Below are 17,252 nucleotides of genomic sequence, written 5' to 3' on the forward strand. Positions count from 1 at the left end.
GCGGCCTTCATGGATTTTGAGCCGACGAGCTACGAGCTCTTTGAAATCATTTTGTTTCGTTCTCTTCCTGTCATTTTTGATTTGACGGAGGCGGTGGAGTGGAGAAAAGTTTGAAAGAGAAAGAGTGAGGCAGAAAAAACAAAAAAAAGGGGACCGGAGAACAGAGTAAGAAGCAAGAGCGGAGGGGATATGGAAGAAAGGAAAAGGCAGGATTGCAAATCGGAGTTGGGAGAGGAAGAGAGGGAGAAGAGGCGGAAGGCCGTGAAAGGAGAAGAAGAGACGTCTCCAATTCGTCCCGGGCCAAATACAGGCATCTTTTTTTGTCTGGGATTTCCTAGCTCACGGGGACAAAAATGATTGTTCCGCTTGGACGCCGACCATGGCGTGGTTGACAACGGGATGCTGCGGCGAAGATCTGAACTCTGGAACTATGTCTTGCTTCCGTCGACACTCGAGCCGGTTCCTTGATAATTATTCCAGAACCGCTCCACGGCTCTTCGCGCCACGGGTGAACCATTGAATCGCCGAAGGAAATAATTGAACAGCGCAAACTCGTCCCGACTCAGCACGTAACTGTCGGGCTGGTTCTGTACCCTCCGCCATAGGTCGGTGATGGCGGCCTCGAGAATGTCGCTGGTCTGACGATCGATGTTTCCATCTTCGCAATCCCGGGCATGCTCTAGTGCTTGTCGAATGCGAGCCTGGTTCGCCGAGGAGGTGGAATTAGCCATTTGGGCTTTGGTTCAGAATGTCTTTCTCGCCGGAGCAGGGAAAATAACGCTGGCGACGGTGGTTGTCGTAGCCTTCGCAGAGGTTGACGAGAGGAAAAGCACGAGAGTTGGGGAGGATTGAGCCTGAGGAGAAATAGCCCAGTTTGGGGTCGCAGGGGGGGAATAAGAGGAGTGAAATAATCCATCTAAAAACCCTGTTGAAATTTTGCTCTTTGACAAAGCCCCCGAACCTTTTCAAATTAACGCAGTCCAGGTGGAGCAGGGGGTGGGCTATCGTGGATCGAGTCTGCTACGGAGGGACAGAATGGGCACAGCTACTTCGACAGCGGTTTGGTTCCTTCTATTGGATTGATCACTTGTCGCTGCGATGGCTTCCATCAATCAATGGCGTGGAAAGGAACGGCGGGGGGCACCGAAGATGGCGAGGGGAATCCAAAGGGTCTGAAGACAGAGGGAAAGAGAAGACAAGCGATACGGAGATACAAAGACAGGGAGAGAGAATGAGAGATGGTGGTGGTGATGGTGATGGTCTGTCCTGGTTCTCCTCGATTTGTTTTGTTATGATTCATACTACACGATACTACTACGATGATGGGTCTGAGAAGGGGGGGCAGGATCCAACAGTCATTCTAAGAGGAAGAATGAATCACACCATCGCATTCATCATTCCAGATGAAGCGAGTCAAGGAGGGAGCCCATCCCAAAGGCCATGTGGCGGGTGGGGTTGTGTACGGGCTCACCCGCTGTAGCAGCATGATTATATGATAGCATCGAACATTGGCGTAACGGTTTTCATCGCGTTGGGAAAGGATCCGATTTAGACTCCACGGTAGGGTAGACTAGGGTGAACACTACGCTGCTCCCGAAACGAGCAGCTGCTCCAAGAACAGGGCCCGGTGGGGTCTCTGGATATCCTGATCGTTAAGAGTTAAGACACCGTGTACACGGAGTAATATCACGGTTCGAGAGGATCCCTCGGGGGAATTGCAGCAAACAGCCATAAGCCCATAAGGCCCATCTCCGGAAGGCCACCCTGAGCCTAACTTCCCACAAACGGCTGGTCCGGTGCATGAGTTAAGTGGGGAGCCAATGTCTTTTGCCTGGAGATGATTTGATCGCTGGATGACCAGGAGATTAAATGACTCGCAGCTCCGTTAAAGAGACTTTTTTTTTTTTCTTTTTCCTTTTTTCCTTCTTTCTTGTACTTGTAACTTGTCTCCCTGTTTCTCTCTCTCTCTCTCTTTTCCTTTCGATTTTTTCTCGGTCATGCAGAGACTCCCTCGGCTGTGGATCATGCCATCGTATGATGGTATGGAGTCGTGTATAAATAGATAGATTGATAATATAAGTTTAATCAATGAGGACACCGGTGTATGCAGTGATGCACCCAGGGAGAACAGAGAATGTACTCGGAGTACTCCGGGCGAAGGTCAACCGCGTCCAACTTCCCTCCCTCAGAATGGGCTGACTAACCCTGATTGTTCCACCCCACCCACTACTCTTAGCCTAGAGACCTGAGAACTTCAATTCAATTTTCTATAATCTCGATTATTCGGTTCCGGTCCTACTTGCTGTTTCGAACACCGAGGCAAACGTCCCTAGAGAACCATGGTGTACTATTTCACGTCGAAGGTGGTTGATTCGGCTGCTTTTATCTACGTAGGGAAAGACAAATTCGAGAGTACGACACTCAATATCCACCTCATGCGACAGTCCCAATGTCTGATCAACCCGTTTTAACTAGATGAGGATCTCATCGAACATGGACTAGAAAAGGATGTCTGGTACGGTGTCCGCTCTTCTCGCCCTTTCAGGTCGCACGCGCTAATGGTCGATGCTTGCCCGACATTGCAGGGTTCGTCTACGCGATCAATCCTGGCCCGCGAGCAAGTCTAATACGTCGTCTAGTTCCACGTCGATAACCTCTCCAGTGCGCATGTTTACCTCCGTCTACGCGATGGCGAGCAATGGGACAACATCCCGCAGCCGCTCTTGGAGGATTGCGCGCAACTTACCAAGGCAAATTCAATTGAAGGTCGGCTAGACAAGATTGAAACCGAGGCGCTGGAATCGAACCGAGAATGGCTCACGCAATCAGTTAAACAGGGAACAAGAAAGACAACGTCACCATAATCTATACCCCGTGGTCCAATCTCATGAAGGACGGCTCCATGGCAACGGGACAGGTCTCTTTCCACAACCCCAAGTTGGTCCGTAAAGTGCTCGTCCGAGAGCGCGAAAATGCCATCGTCAACCGACTCAACAAGACGCGCGAGGAGAAATTCCCCGATCTGAGGGCGGAAAAAGAAGAGTTTCTAAAAATGAAGAGGAGGGGCGAGAGAAAGTTCAGAGACGAACAACGCACCAAGGAAAAACAGGAGAAGAGAGAGAGGGAACAGCTCAAGTGGCAGAAAGAGCATGCCTATGATGATCTGTTGAGTGAGGAGAATGTACAACAAAGCAGCAACCAGGATCGAGATCCTGACTTCCTAGATGACTTCATGTGATCTCACAACAACCCCCATAGCATCGACAACTATCTCTGAAAAGAGCAAGCACCTAAGAGGAGAGGTTACCTGCTACCTGAGCACTTGGACTGTTCACACATCGCATAGCATAAATCCAGTGGAGCTAAGGGACATTTGCCCCTTGAGTGCGCTGGCTCTGGTTCGGGGTTTTAGCCGGTCTTATTCGTCGCCATGCACCTACTATTCTGACAACAAATCTCCCACCTTAGATCTTTTTTGCCTCCTTTCACTGAATCCATATCGAGGATGGTTTGCGCACTATGCTCTGTTGCGTCGGTGAGCACTTGGAGAGCAATATATTATACGGAAGCTAAGGGACAAATCCATAACGATCTGGGATGGGTCTATAGGAGGGACGAGGAAAAGAATGGAGAGAAGAAAGCAAAAAACATAGAAATATTATCACATTGAATAGCAAATGTTATCTAGCGAGGAAATATCTGGTGGTAAATTAAGTAACTATGTTGCGTACCTAAGCGAGAGAGGTAACTACGGACTTCGGGAGGAATCCAAGGGCGCTAGCGGTGTTGACAACTATGGCCCGTACTTGATCATCACACCCCCAGTGCAGCTCAGACAATACCCGGTCACCAAAAGTCCCAGCAATTCCCACCAGTCGCTCTGGGAAAGTCTCACAGAAAATGCCTGAAGGTATCTTCATCCGTTCTCATCAATTATGACCCTGCGTCCTGTTTCACTGACCGTGACCGGCAAGGCGGAAAATCGAAGAGCAAGAAAAAGAACGCGGCCGCCGCAAAAGCAGTGGAGGATGGCAACACGCCTTCTAAGAGTACCGAAGTAGCTCGCGGCACTTCTGAATCCTCGAATGTAAATGTACGTCAATCCGCGGAATTTAACTGTTCAAGCCTAACTGAATCGGAATTCCTGGCTGTGCAGTCCGACGCCATCGAGAACAATCCCACGAAGACCCAGGAAACTGAAGCGAACAAGGACGAAGCGAAATCATACGATGAACCGAAGGGTAGGCTCGTGGATGATCAGGCATTATCACCCACCGGCGGTGATACTGGGCATACGCACAATGGAAACACGACACAACCCGACGCGCTACAGTCGAAGGATAGATTTGACACCCTGATACGTGATAGAGACTCATTACGTGCTGAAGTAACGGATATGCGGAAGTCTTTGGAAGAGATACAGTCCAAGCATCACGCGGACATGGAAACGCTGCAGCACAAATTGGATGACGCGGAGAGCAAAAAGGAACACGCCGAGTCACAATTCCAAAAACTCCTGGAGAGAGTGAATACAATCAAGTCGCAACTAGGTGAAAGGCTCAAAGAAGATGCTGTAAGTTCGGCCCAGCCGCACCTGGGCTACCTGAGTTTTGTTAACCTCTTGACAGGAGGAGCTTGGGCAAGCAAGGCTACAAATCCAGGAGCTGGAGGAACAGAACTCGACCTTGAAAGAAGAGATCCAATCAAAGAACTCGAAAATAAACGAACTTTCAGAGGATAGCGAGCAGAAGATGAAGGAAATCTCAACCCTGCGAGACAGGACCAATTTATCCCAGCAGAACTGGTTGAAGGAGAAGGAAGAGCTTCTCGAACAAGAGTCATATCTTCAGTCGGAATTCGAGCAAGCCAAGGAGGCTATGCATAACTGGGAGGTTCTTGCTATGGAAGAGCGCTCTATCCGGGAGAATCTTGGTGACAAGGCTATGGATCTCGAGGAGCAAGTAGCGAATCTTAAGGATGCCTACGAAAAAGCTGCTGCCGAACGCGATTCTCAGACGGCGACGGTGGATGGCTTACAGCGTGCTTTGCAAGAGATTCAGTCAGGTGAGTGGGCCGTTTCAGGTTTCATGGGATATTGTCAATGCTGACCTACCTCAGCTCGGAAGCAGGAACTTCGTGAGCTTGTAGAGAGCTCCGATGCCCAGCTAGAGAAGCTCAAAGAATCCCTTCAGAGTGCGGAGAAGAGAGCGACAGACGCCGGTCAAACTCTCCAAGAAGTTCAGAACGAGCTCGAGCGAGTCAGGCCTTTCGAGAAGGAAGTTAGGGAGAAAAATTTGTTGATCGGGAAGCTCAGACATGAGGCAGTCACGCTGAATGACCATCTAACAAAAGCTTTGCGTTTTCTCAAGAAAGGGAAACCGGAAGACAACGTGGACAGGTATGTCCTGCCGATGCTGTGAAATCCACTTTATGTCTTGCTATGTTGGCTGATTTGTTTCTCAGACATATTGTTACGAACCACCTCCTGCATTTTTTGGCCTTTGATCGGTCTGATCCAAAGAAGTTCCAAATCCTGCAGCTCATTGCAGCACTTCTGGGCTGGACAGATGGTAGGTTTATCCCTTTTTAGTACCTGGGGCAGGGGATTGCGCTAATCACCTGCACAGAACAACGTGAACAGGCCGGTCTAGCACGTCCTGGGGCCTCCAGCTTCCCAGGAAAGCTCCGAGTACCTGGTACACCCGTTCACCGTACACCCAGTACTCCAACTTTAGCCACGGAATTCCTGGACAACGGTACCACAAGCAAGGAGTCACTGGCGGAACTCTGGTCCAACTTCCTCGAACAGGAGTCGCAGGCTTTACCAGAGAACAATACCTAGAGGAAGCCATGAGTATTTCATAGCCAGCCATACAGGGAGGTGGCCACAATAGATGCTGATTTGTCTGTTCATCTACATGAACTGCGATTGTATATACTAGTTGAACCCAAGCCTAAAATGATAAGCATGAGGCAGGTCCTTATCAGCTTCCCAACTGATCGTTGTAGGGGGCAGTCTCACCGCCTGCAGTTTTGCCAGACCCGCCCGCCGACTGATTTGCGAAGAGCCCGCGGCCTTTAATATTATGATTCCCCCCACTTCCCCTGTGGAGAGAAATTCGAGTTTATGCATAGCTTTCTGAAATCCTGCAATCATCTATCCTCGTCCTTCGTTACTAAGACCACGACCGTCGGTCTTCGCTGTCGAACTCTAACTATGGCTACGAACGCTGGTATTCGCCTACGATCCGCCGCCTGCGCCAGAACCCGCGGCCTTGCTAATCGGAATTGCAGTACATAAATTCCGCCCGGTGGTCGTATCGGGCCCCTCCGGCACGGGGAAGTCGACGTTGCTCAAGAGACTCTTCGCTGAGTACCCCGATACTTTTGGGTTTTCAGTTTCCCGTCCGTTTCCCCGATAACCCACATCCAAAATGCATGTTGAGAGACTGAACCTTGCCCGAGCGATTTAGATACCACCCGGGCACCTCGACCGGGCGAACAGAACGGGCGCGAGTACCATTTCACAACCAAGGAGGACTTTTTGGACCTTGTAGCCCGAAACGGCTTCATCGAGCATGCGCAATTTGGAGGCAACCACTACGGCACCAGCGTCCAAGCGGTCAAGGATATCGCGGAGAGGAGCAGAATCTGCATCCTTGACATTGAAATGGAGGTAAGAACAATGAACTTTCCCGACGGTTCTTGTTAGGAGAAGTGAATTTGGAGGACTCCTTCAAATGAGTCAAAAAGGAATATAACGGAGCGGAGAGATACTGACCTCATACGATTATTAGGGAGTGAAGCAAGTCAAGCGCACCGACCTGAATGCTCGCTTCTTGTTCCTTGCACCGCCATCGGTTGAAGAACTCGAAAAGAGACTGCGCGGGAGAGGCACGGAGACGGAAGAAAGTCTGAAGTAAGTTCAGGCCCGCCGCCCGAACCCGACGTTCAATCGTCGCGATCGACGTCTGCTAACTGAACCGAAGCAAACGTCTCGCACAAGCGACAAACGAGCTAGAATTCTCCAAGCAGCCAGGTGCCCACGACAAGATTGTCGTAAACGATGATCTCGAGAAGGCCTATGTAGACTTGAGGGATTGGATTGTCGATGGTGGCCGATTCGGTGCGGCGCAATGAGGGCTTGCCGGCATACTTCGGAGCTATCATTTTGGACAGTCCTTCTCTCTGCCTTATATCTAGAATGCGTAGACAAACTTTCCAGCAAGAACTGAAATTGAGGATGTTTAAATACATGAAATGACGGGAAAGGACGCCATGCGTTCCCGATGCAAATCAGTCGATTCATCTGTTCGGTAACGACACCATACACAGGTGATTTCAGGAAGGACAGTATTCCCTGCAGAGGATATATTAAGACAGAAACTAGTACGAGAAGAAAGAAAAACAGCCTAAAGTTAAAAAAGAATATCTGTAAGGGTCTGCTGGCATGAAGTAATTGCTATGGGGAAGAGAAAATGGAGAGAGGGCAGGAAGATTGCTGGTCAAGTGTTGGACATCGGTAAATCAAGAACATTTGTTCCGGGAGATACTGAAATCCATCCTTAGCGGGTGCGAGTGGTTAGTAGCCGTTCATGGTCATTCGCTGCGAGTTGCGGCTCAGTTCTCTGTCGGCAGAGGGACTGATAGGTCGGCTACCGCCAGAATGGCCTCCTGCAGCGCTACTCTCCTTCAGTGCAAGAAGTTGCTTGGCACGGAACGTCTCATAGTGGATCTGGCTTGTTGTTTCGATGAGATCCTGGAGATGGGTGCGAGTCAGGAAGTTCCGCAGATACACAAACTCGCAATGGTTCTCATCCTCCACATTGATGACACCCCATCGGTTCTGGCGGCCACGAACTTGTTGGCCATTGACAACGATGGTTTTCTCACTACCGACGACAGCGAATGGAATGATATCCTGCGTGGTGGTTAGATAGTGTGCGAGTACCACGCTATTACGGATCTCATACCTTGATCTGGACATTGACGGCTCGCTCTTCATCGTCGAGTTCATCGTTATCGTAAGGATACATCTTCAGGTTGTGGAAAGCAAATTCCTCCTTGATCCGCTCCTTGAACGCCTGACGTTCTTCAAGGGTGAGAGAATCGGCTTTGGCGATGACGGGAACGACATTGACAACGTCGGACAACTTTTTCAGGACCACGATGTCAATTGGTTTGAGACTAAGCGTATAGAGAGTAAGCTTCCGATCTATCTCAGCACGGGAGTCGCCAGAGCTTACGCATGCCCAGATGGTTGTATGAAGAACAAGCAACAGTGAATACGGGTATCTTGGATGTAGCGGTCGCGCTGAGCAGTCAGTTCCTTTCGGAGGTATGCAGAGTGCTGGTCTTTGATGTATTTCACGATCGGATCCCAGCTGCGAACTAATTAGCCTGGCCGTCGTGAAGTCATGGAGGGGGTGGTCCAATATACCATCTGTCGTTGTTGACTTGGTCGCCGTACCCAGGGGTATCAACAATGTTGAGCCTGAGGCGTACTCCGTTTTCCTCAATGACTAGAATACCAATGTTTTAGCCATGGACCCCTCGTATTGGTCGACAGTGCAACTTACTATGGGAAGCGGCCTGGATCTCAGTGGTTGACCGGACAGGCTCATTGGGGGTCAGGCGGCCCTTCGAGTCAATCAAGTGGGAGGCAAAGATGGTGTTAATCAGTGTGGATTTACCCAGACCGGTTTGACCTGCGCATGGATCAGCATTGCACATAGGAGACGATTATCCAAGCGCTTTGCGGAACCTACCAACACACATCACGTTGAATTGGAAACCACGTTTCAGCAGCTTCCGCTCAATCTGCGAGGTGATGCTATCGAAACCGACATGACTGCGAGGGAAAACGGTAGCCGGGGAGGCCGAGGTCGAGCTAGCTGCGGCGGCCATGGTCAAGCAGGACGAATCGAGCGAGTGAGTGAGTGAAAGGAAGAGTTGCGGAAAGAGGGGAGTAAACAACGGCTGGTTGTTATCTGAAGGTTGAACGACGGACTGGGGGTGATTAAGGGGAGACAGAGAGAAGACGAAGACGACGACAGCGAAGAAGATAAGCACCGTCCACCAAGAAGGGCTAGAGCACGAAAGATCAGCTATATTCGACCCCCAGAATGCCAGTCGGTCTGGAGGAAGGGAGATGCAATGCAATCCTCTGGACCCCTTTAACTGTCGTCGCGACTCTCAGGGGGGCCGCTAGTCCGCGTTGGGCCTAGCGCTGTCTCCAGATCCAAATCCAGCAAACCCGGGCCTGAAAAGCTTCAGTCGCCGATTCCTCCCCGTTCTCTGCCACCGCTCCCACCCTGCTTTCTCCTCGCCGATGGCCTCCCCTACCATGTCAATCGCTGCCGGCCGATGGTCTCGAGTTCTCCTGGGGTCCACCCTCGCCCAGAACCCCTGGAGGCCCGCCGCCTTCGCCTTGAATGTCCCCGGTCTGCTCTCTGGCATTTGGGATTCCGTTCTCCGCGCCGTGCCCAAGAAGAAAACCTCGCACATGAAGAAACGTCATAGGCAGATGGCAGGAAAGGCTTTGAAGGACGTGAAGAATCTTAATACCTGCCCCGGGTGCGGTCAAATTAAGCGCGCGCATGTTCTATGTCCACACTGCGTTGCAAGTATGTCTTCTTCGTCCCATGTTACGCTGTGCCATCTCGGGCCCCAGTCTAACCGTGCATCCGTGTCTAGATATCAAGAAGGAATGGAGCAATATCCAAACGGCATAATGAATATCAAGACTACTAGACGGGGAAAGATTTAGGCCCAATGGACTAGGTGTGGGGTGTGACAAAGAAGAGAAAGGATGGCGCTAGTCTTGGAGACTTGCGACTCAAGGCTGTATTTGTACTGTTATTTTTGATGTGGTTCTCTCTCGGGATATATATGAGGTGTAGGATAAATGCTGCATGGCAATTGGCGTCTGGGTATATTATGGTGAATTTATGGGCTTGTTTCCCTGTACATTTGACGGAAGTCATATTGAATGACCCGACTACTCGGTCGCTTGCAATCCCAGTAAAGAAATCAGAGAATGAACACAGGGAATGCATATGCTGAAATAGACCTCTGTGTGAATTTGAAGTTTACGGTTAGTTCCTTAGAGGATGATCGGCCAAAGATGTCCAGCCGGTCCATGATCTCATCCGGCAACGGTCAGTCAACTTGTCCCACTATTTGTCCGCCATCACCCCAAGTTGCATCGAGCCCAGCTTCTCCCAACCCCCGTCCCCTGCGGACCGAAGAATTCATTCCTTTCTTCCTTCTGCTATTCGAACAATGGTAAGGAGGCTCGAGCAGGACTCAATGTCTTTTGTATTGCACTACGCTCTAACGTGACCAAATCGTTTTTACCAGTCGAAACAATATCTCTCATGTGGTTCCGCCGACGATGGTATGCCTGGAGTTTATAACCCCCTCCTGGCACTTTAGCCTTTCATGTTTTGATTATTTTCACTAACCTAAACATAGCGCATCCGATTGACATATTCTCGCTAGCCGTAACCGATACCCAAGTGTTGTCGGCGTCGGGGGCATCTGCACTCAAAGTCCATTCAACTGCTGATCCCGAGTTCCCGCTTGTACAGTCAATCGACGGAGCCCACAAGGCCGGATGCCACCATGTTGTCACAAATGGAAATGGATCAAGGGCAATAAGCGTCGGCTTTGGTGGTGAACTCAAGGTTTGGGCTTGTCACAATGGGACTTGGTTACAAGATGAGACCGTTTCAGGTAATTGGAACTCTGTTCAGTGATGGCTTGTCCCCTTAACCTATGCGGCGAAAATTCAAGGCATCGTGTAAGCTGACATATGAGCAGTTGGCAGCACAGGATCAGCCGACGTCTGGGCCGTATCTCTGTCGCAAGATGGCCAATATCTCGCGGGCGTTAGCCAAGATGGACACATTAAAGTCTGGGATTTGAAGTCCAACGGTGAACAGATACGTGATTATGAGACAAAAGGGAGCTTTGGCACTTGCTTAGATATGGTAGCAATGTCCTGGCTGGTATTCTAAACCCTTGTGGGCTGACACGTACTGTATAGTCTGCGGATGGCCGCTTCATAGCCAGCGGGCATGAAAACGGCAGCATCTATATCTTCAGCACAGAAACGGGTCGTATGCCGTTCAGTTTGGCTGGTGAGTTTTTGAACTGGAACTTCTCGGTATACGCCTTTAGTATCTACGTCACTAATGCCCTGCAGGGTTGGTAAAGCCCGTAAGGGCCGTTGCGTTCTCTCCTGGCGGTAAGTTTCTCGCCGCCGCTGGAGATTCTAAGATCATCGTCCTCTACGACACATCATCCGGCGAGCAGGTCGCGAACTTTTCAGGACACTCGGCCTGGGTCCTGTCGCTTTCCTGGAGCCTCACGGGAGAGTATCTACTAAGTGGGTATGTACACTTGATGCTACTCCTTACAACCTATATCGTACCATGTGTGATATGAGACTGACTGTTCAATAGTTCATTTGACGGAAAAGTCAAAGTTTGGTCAATTGATACAAGGGCATGTGTTGCAACCCACTGCGAGACCGAGAAGGCAATCTGGAGCGTCAAGTGGGTTCCCAAGATCGGGAGATCAGAAGGGTTCGCAACTTGCGGTGCGAATAGAAGCATAGCATTCTATAGGGAGGCCACAGGAGGCTGAAAACCTGAAACGTACACCTGATTCCATTGTGACTGTCGGGATGGAAAATTAAACGAATCTTTTTCCTTTTTCTTATATCGATTATGATACCTGACAGGTCGCGACGCATTATTTTGCTGTTATTGATACTGATTCATGAATGCGCAAAAAGAAGCACCATAACATTCATTCACTGCACTGACAGGTCTAAGAGGAAAGCATTTTCCTGGCTTCCTTGCCTGGCAACCTGAAAGCTACTTCATTGCCTCGACAAAGAGTTTTCGCATCCTTTTCAGAAACGCACCAAAGTCACGATCCTCATTCATAATGTCCAGCTCCCGGTCAAGAGCCTCCCTGTCCAGTTTAGGACGTGTATGAAACACCTCGTAATCACGGCTCGATGTGCCTAGCTCAAACCAAGCTTCCGCCTCCCAGTCCTTCTCCAACAAATGGCTGAAAACGAACTTCAAGCGATCTTCTCGCCCAGCACCGTCGATTCGAAGACATAGATAATCCTGCCAGAATTCTAATTCTGGCACATTCAGACGGGATTGTGCATCTAAATACCTTGCGTGGGCTTTCTGTGCTTCTAATTTTTGGCTTGTAGCCTTTTGCGTCTCGTCAATCTGCTGCTTTAAACGATCGCGTTTGGAAAGGCGAGAATCGCGCTCAAAAGCCACGGAGGAGATTGTAGCATGCATTTCAGCAGCCTCGGCCGATTCCTTCTGAAGAGTCTGTTCGTGGGTTTGCGACTTGAGGTTCAGTATCTCGATATCTCTTTGCTTCATTCGCTCATCCTCTGAGACAGGTATTAGCAGCAGTAACCTCTTACCCTTTGGCCTGAGAATCTCTACCAACCTTCTAGCTCAGCTAGCCCTATTTTGAACTGATTCCTCTCCTCCAAGACCTGCTTCCTGCCTCGTTCAATGAAAGTATCAAAACGAGCAGTGAATTGAGCCATACGGTTGCGCAAGTCCTCGAATCCAAAGTTTATACTCGGCAGTGAGTCCGCCATCGAAGGCGCGTCTGCCGACGCCAGAGGTGGGCGCATGCCACTAGTGGACAATGAAGGGTCGAACGACGAAGACATTATGGGCTATCTTCTTGCTTTAAGCACGGAGGAGTTGGGCTCAAATACAGCACTTCATGTATCAGTGTTCCTGATTGCCCCGCGATAACTGTTCCACTGATGTTTTCGTTGCGCGGCAACCGTCGGTAGTAAACAGAACCTGGCACAAAGTGTGATCCCTAGATCAAGGATTGGAGGATCTTGCGGGTTTGTATGAGTCGGCGCGTAGACAAGATCGGGGAAGGTCAAATTTAGCTGGTGGAGTAAAAGTGGAAGCACGGCGTGAGTGGTGATGTTGATGTTGGTAGTGGAGTGAATAGTAGGTAAACATGATGCGGGAGTCAGGGCGGTGAGGACTAGCAGAATTTCTGCTCTGCTTGAGCTTGAGCGGAAGAGCGTGCGGCGAACTTTCAAACTCTACATACAACTAACGTTCATGAATTGCTGACCGGCGCCTTGCGCATTGGTTGGCGTGTAACAAAATTCACCCATCTAGCGGAACTGCCTTCAAGGCTGTGCAGTATAGATGAATTAATGGTGAAGAATCTCGATATGCGCGCCAAATTAGAGCCTAGTGGATATACATTTCTCCAAAGTCCCCGAGAGTCCCGATGAATGAACTTTGTACAGGTGCTCTGCAATATGGGCACTTGGGAAAACTGAAATACGATTCGGAGACTCAAACATGGAGGTTCCCCCGATCCTTGACGCCGGGTAAGCCTTGAAGAGCTAGAAGAGGCAGAAAAGGTGCTATCATTTACTAAAGCCATTTACAGCCCCAAGTTTACATTATGCCGGAGTAACAAAGACCACTGTCCCATCTCCCCTCACAGTGTCACAGTCCTCGTCTATTGAAAATAAATCTCTGATACCGCAAGCCTATCCCGAGCTTGGATCCTGTTGGCCGCAAATCCGTAATGAGACTCTTTCCAATGCCATCTCAAGAACCTACGACATCTGCGATCCACTTGTCGCCTCGCTTCTCGATTTGGGATATGCGGTAGACTTTGAGAGCGATGACTCAGGCAACCGTCTTGTTCCCATAGCGGCGGTAGCGTCCGGGGAGTGCGGCAACGCTATTACCTTGTATAGAATCGAAGATGATACAGTCGAATTGAGGCAGGATGCAGCAGTCAAAATCCGAGTTCCATCAATCGGGAGGTTAGAGAGTGTGCAGTGGTCTCTCGGTGGTGCGCCAGTCCAGCAAATTTGTTTCGGGCAGACTCTAGAAGAAAAGACCACATTCACATGGATGGCAGCTCGTTTCCCTCATTCTACCAGAATCTTCCGGCCGCTATATCATCGACAGCCCATATCTACTGGCATTTATGGTCATGGCGAGTCCACGAAACCCGTCGAATATGGCACTTCTCGCCTTGACGCGAACCCTTTGGTGGAAATATCTTGCCAGCAGACCGGTGGAGTCATGCATGCAGATGTGGCCTTCAATCCATGGTATCCACAACAACTGGGTATTGTCGACGTGTGTGGGAACTGGGGGATATGGAACTTATCGCGTGACAATAATCGAAACAAGGGCAATTGGACTAGTGACTGCAGCAAGTCCGGCTCTTTGCCATGGCTCGACAATGGCGACGGCCAAGACACAGACAACCATTCTAGGTATGATGGATGGGCAGCCATAGAATGGGCTAGCAATTACAACAGCTTCATTGTGTCTGATCGCCGTTGCCCAATATTGTATCGCATCGAAGACAATCAGGTATCTTCCTTCCCAATAGAACTTGACTTGAAGCGCCCATCGGAGTGGATCCTAGATATCAAGAGAAGTACTTGCAATGTGTCGCATGTTTTCATTCTTACAACCTCTCGGGTGTTGTGGATTGATATCGCCCTAGACCACGTCTCGACCACCGCGAGAAGTACGACGAGCTCTCTATATCCTCGCTTGTACTGGCGTCATTTTCGGGACCCTGAGGACACGACTTTGCAACTTGCTCCACTCCTAGTGAATCGACGTAAGGATTCGGTCCCTTGCCATCATTTTGTCATACTGATAAGATCTATACCAGAATTCTATCTCGTGCTTTCTTCTCGGCTACATAATCTTGTGATGACCTTTCATTGTCCTACTGCAACCGAAGACTATACAGATATGGCAACTGTTCCTGATCCCTTCGTGCTGGAAATTCCACCCCCGTCAGACCATGTTTCAGAATCCTCAATGCCTGGGAAATCAACACAGTTTTCGCTTTGCTTCAAGCAGATTGCACACTTGCCTGCATCTAAAAAGCACTACGACCCAACCGCAAATATGATAAAACTCTTCCTACTGGACTCTGACCTATCTGTCCGTGAAATAGTATATACTCGTCCTCGTGACGATGGTGCTGACGATGGGCATTTCCTCGAGAACGATATTCTGCGATCAAGAAAACGTTACCCGGGAGCTCCGAAGGCTTCTTCGATACGGTCTTTGGATGGTTTCATAGTAGATGATTGGGACGAATCTGTCTTTGGGGCCAGTGCCCCCCCTGCACTTGATAAGAAATTTTCTAGGAGTACACCATTGACCTCTTTACATTGGACTGTTGATTACTCACATGTCTATGAAGTCGCCATTGGGAGCTTGGTTCTTTCGAAAGAAGGCGAGGGCTTGCACACGAGGGGGAAGTGCTTACAAGACCTTATAGAGGGTTTGAAAGTCAACCCGACCAGCCATAATGTCAGCCAAACTTTGTATGTTTCGCAACCACCCCCGTTCGAATCACGCTGTTTCTAACATCCACCAAAGACTCGAAGCATTCAAAAGCAGCTGCTGGCGGCTAGATGATATTGACCAGAACGCTCGGGACCTAAAAGCTTTTCTCTCCCCGCTCGTGGGCACCAACGCACTCTGGATAACCCCGGATCAGAGTATATCCATTCTATATCCACCTGACATTTGTGGTGTGCCATCATCAAAAGCACCTGGCCTGGAAGAAGCTTCTGCGACCGGGACATTGGTTGATATCTATGATCGACTAGTCAACGACTGGCTAGCTATCTTGCCATATGGTATACCTGGGCGCACGCGCATCATGAAAGAAAAAATAATCAGATCCGTCGCGGCGGAACTCGCTCTGGCTCAGATAATTTTGACGCATTCATCCTCCCAGGAGGAGGGTAGATCAAGTTTGAATGCACCACAAAATCAGACAAATGACCCCATGTCCAATCTTGAAATCGGCTCTGTGGTTCCTCTGTTGAGAGAAAGGCCTTCATTTTACGATGATCAGGAGCTAGGGTCACCGGGCAGAACTGCCATGGCAGGAAACAGTGCTAGGAAAGACGGACTACCTGATCGCGCGGAAGGCTTGGCCGCAGTGTGCTCCAGTCTATCCTCCCTCACTACATTTTCTGGCAAGCGACCGGTGTCCAGAAGTACAGACAGTATGTTACAGCATTGGAAGTTGGGAACGGACCCAACTACATACAGCTGGCACCGTACCACGCAGATGTTTGATGGTGAAGACTCGCGGCGCGTTCTCAAATCGACGGCTTCGCAACGAAAGCCGCGTAAGAAGGTACCAGGGGGATCACAAGGGTCCAGTCAGCATCCTACCGCCCCTATACCCTCAGCGTCTTCCGCGGTCCCTGTAGTTCGGGAATGGGGCAGTCAGCCGGAGAATAGCGAACCGCCGGCCATAAGACTGCAAAGCAGCCAGCACGTTGAAGACGACCTTCCAATGACTCAAGTCGAGCGAGGAATGTTCGGAGGACGCGAAGCCAGTCGTAAGGTCGCCACGAAGACTAGAAAGAAGAAGAGGGCAGCTGGATTCTAGGGAATCGCCGAGCATGGGCTCTATCAGACCTCGACAATCAGAGGACGACTCGATGGCGCAATCTCAGGATGACACCGTAGTTAGTTAATTAGGGGGTAGGATTAATAATTCAAGAAGTCGGCCTCATGATCAATCATAGGTGTTTGGTGTAAATTGCAAACTGGGTGTACACTGTACTTGTGACACTGACTTGATATCTTGTGAGAACTAGTCATTATTCTTATTCTCGCATTTCGTCTCCACCCCACCCTCCTCCCCCCCCTTTGTTCCCCTCTCACCCTCACCCCCAACTCTACTTCTCGACATCAACTAGACGCACCGCGTTTATTCCCCCACCTGCCCCTCCATCTGCACCATGTCTGAACATCAGTACAAATTCAACGTTGCCATGAGCTGTGGTGGTTGCTCGGGTGCCGTGGAGCGAGTCTTGAAGAAACTGGACGGTATGTTGTGCCTAATGGTTCCCTTCCCCCCACCCCTCTTTTTCTCTGGCTCTGGCTTTGTACATGCATGCACACATATGTCCCTCTCATGCTTTGTGTGAATCGCTGATCGCTGACCTATTCTTCTTCTCAGGTGTTAAATCTTTCGATGTCAGCCTCGATTCCCAATCCGCCCTCGTTACTACGGAACCCTCTGTGTCCTACGAGACCGTGCTCACGACCATTAAGAAGACCGGGAAGACCGTCAACAGTGGAGAAGCAGATGGTCAGGCCATGAGTGTCTGATCTGGAGAGGGGTGTATATATGGATATTGTGTTTCCTCT

At 49.9% G+C, this 17,252-nt stretch overlaps 10 protein-coding genes across 10 annotated transcripts; 7 read left to right on the forward strand and 3 right to left on the reverse strand.

The window, feature by feature from the left end:
- Window positions 1-428: 428 nt before the first annotated feature.
- Window positions 429-731, reverse strand: LDX57_003428 (uncharacterized protein; the record flags this gene model as incomplete). The annotated part of the gene is made up of 1 exon (XM_046085074.1): window positions 429-731. The coding sequence occupies one exon, from the start codon at window positions 729-731 to the stop codon at window positions 429-431; it is 303 nt and encodes a 100-aa protein (XP_045941037.1).
- A 2,156-nt stretch (window positions 732-2,887) lies between these two features.
- LDX57_003429 (putative DUF814 domain protein) lies at window positions 2,888-3,238 on the forward strand (the record flags this gene model as incomplete). Its single annotated transcript, XM_046085075.1, has 1 exon — window positions 2,888-3,238. One exon carries the CDS (start codon window positions 2,888-2,890, stop codon window positions 3,236-3,238), a length of 351 nt encoding a protein of 116 aa, XP_045941038.1.
- Window positions 3,239-3,900: 662 nt separating this feature from the next.
- On the forward strand, window positions 3,901-5,842 carry LDX57_003430 (putative Golgi matrix protein; the record flags this gene model as incomplete). Its single annotated transcript, XM_046085076.1, has 7 exons — window positions 3,901-3,910; window positions 3,975-4,093; window positions 4,157-4,573; window positions 4,629-5,064; window positions 5,119-5,398; window positions 5,464-5,570; window positions 5,628-5,842. The coding sequence occupies 7 exons, from the start codon at window positions 3,901-3,903 to the stop codon at window positions 5,840-5,842; spliced, it is 1,584 nt and encodes a 527-aa protein (XP_045941039.1).
- Window positions 5,843-6,127: 285 nt separating this feature from the next.
- GUK1 (guanylate kinase) lies at window positions 6,128-7,140 on the forward strand (the record flags this gene model as incomplete). Its single annotated transcript, XM_046085077.1, has 5 exons — window positions 6,128-6,233; window positions 6,295-6,405; window positions 6,474-6,676; window positions 6,798-6,919; window positions 6,990-7,140. The coding sequence occupies 5 exons, from the start codon at window positions 6,128-6,130 to the stop codon at window positions 7,138-7,140; spliced, it is 693 nt and encodes a 230-aa protein (XP_045941040.1).
- Window positions 7,141-7,582: 442 nt separating this feature from the next.
- On the reverse strand, window positions 7,583-8,907 carry aspD (septin aspD; the record flags this gene model as incomplete). The annotated part of the gene is made up of 6 exons (XM_046085078.1): window positions 7,583-7,921; window positions 7,974-8,187; window positions 8,247-8,384; window positions 8,441-8,522; window positions 8,580-8,708; window positions 8,769-8,907. 6 exons carry the CDS (start codon window positions 8,905-8,907, stop codon window positions 7,583-7,585), a joined length of 1,041 nt encoding a protein of 346 aa, XP_045941041.1.
- A 236-nt stretch (window positions 8,908-9,143) lies between these two features.
- rec14_1 (mitochondrial 54S ribosomal protein bL32m) lies at window positions 9,144-10,073 on the forward strand. Its single transcript, XM_046085079.1, has one exon. It carries the CDS (start codon window positions 9,332-9,334, stop codon window positions 9,767-9,769), a length of 438 nt encoding a protein of 145 aa, XP_045941042.1. The 5' UTR covers window positions 9,144-9,331; the 3' UTR covers window positions 9,770-10,073.
- A 211-nt stretch (window positions 10,074-10,284) lies between these two features.
- Window positions 10,285-11,652, forward strand: rec14_2 (SKI complex subunit WD repeat protein SKI8; the record flags this gene model as incomplete). Its single annotated transcript, XM_046085080.1, has 7 exons — window positions 10,285-10,287; window positions 10,363-10,399; window positions 10,477-10,737; window positions 10,825-10,994; window positions 11,051-11,144; window positions 11,210-11,396; window positions 11,469-11,652. The coding sequence occupies 7 exons, from the start codon at window positions 10,285-10,287 to the stop codon at window positions 11,650-11,652; spliced, it is 936 nt and encodes a 311-aa protein (XP_045941043.1).
- Window positions 11,653-11,885: 233 nt separating this feature from the next.
- Window positions 11,886-12,721, reverse strand: SPC25 (kinetochore Spc25 family protein; the record flags this gene model as incomplete). The annotated part of the gene is made up of 2 exons (XM_046085081.1): window positions 11,886-12,430; window positions 12,490-12,721. 2 exons carry the CDS (start codon window positions 12,719-12,721, stop codon window positions 11,886-11,888), a joined length of 777 nt encoding a protein of 258 aa, XP_045941044.1.
- Window positions 12,722-16,158: 3,437 nt separating this feature from the next.
- Window positions 16,159-16,485, forward strand: LDX57_003436 (uncharacterized protein; the record flags this gene model as incomplete). Its single annotated transcript, XM_046085082.1, has 1 exon — window positions 16,159-16,485. One exon carries the CDS (start codon window positions 16,159-16,161, stop codon window positions 16,483-16,485), a length of 327 nt encoding a protein of 108 aa, XP_045941045.1.
- A 355-nt stretch (window positions 16,486-16,840) lies between these two features.
- ATX1 (copper metallochaperone ATX1) lies at window positions 16,841-17,213 on the forward strand (the record flags this gene model as incomplete). Its single annotated transcript, XM_046085083.1, has 2 exons — window positions 16,841-16,928; window positions 17,062-17,213. 2 exons carry the CDS (start codon window positions 16,841-16,843, stop codon window positions 17,211-17,213), a joined length of 240 nt encoding a protein of 79 aa, XP_045941046.1.
- Window positions 17,214-17,252: the final 39 nt, after the last annotated feature.

The sequence above is a fragment of the Aspergillus melleus genome (assembly GCF_016097325.1).
Source record: "Aspergillus melleus strain CBS 546.65 chromosome Unknown contig2, whole genome shotgun sequence".
In the NCBI taxonomy this organism is placed as follows: Eukaryota; Fungi; Ascomycota; class Eurotiomycetes; order Eurotiales; family Aspergillaceae; genus Aspergillus; species Aspergillus melleus.

What these genes read in the sequence shown, in the direction of transcription:
- rec14_1 (XM_046085079.1), top strand. Translation starts at nt 9,332, where the DNA reads ATGGCCTCCCCTACCATGTCAATCGCTGCCGGCCGATGGTCTCGAGTT.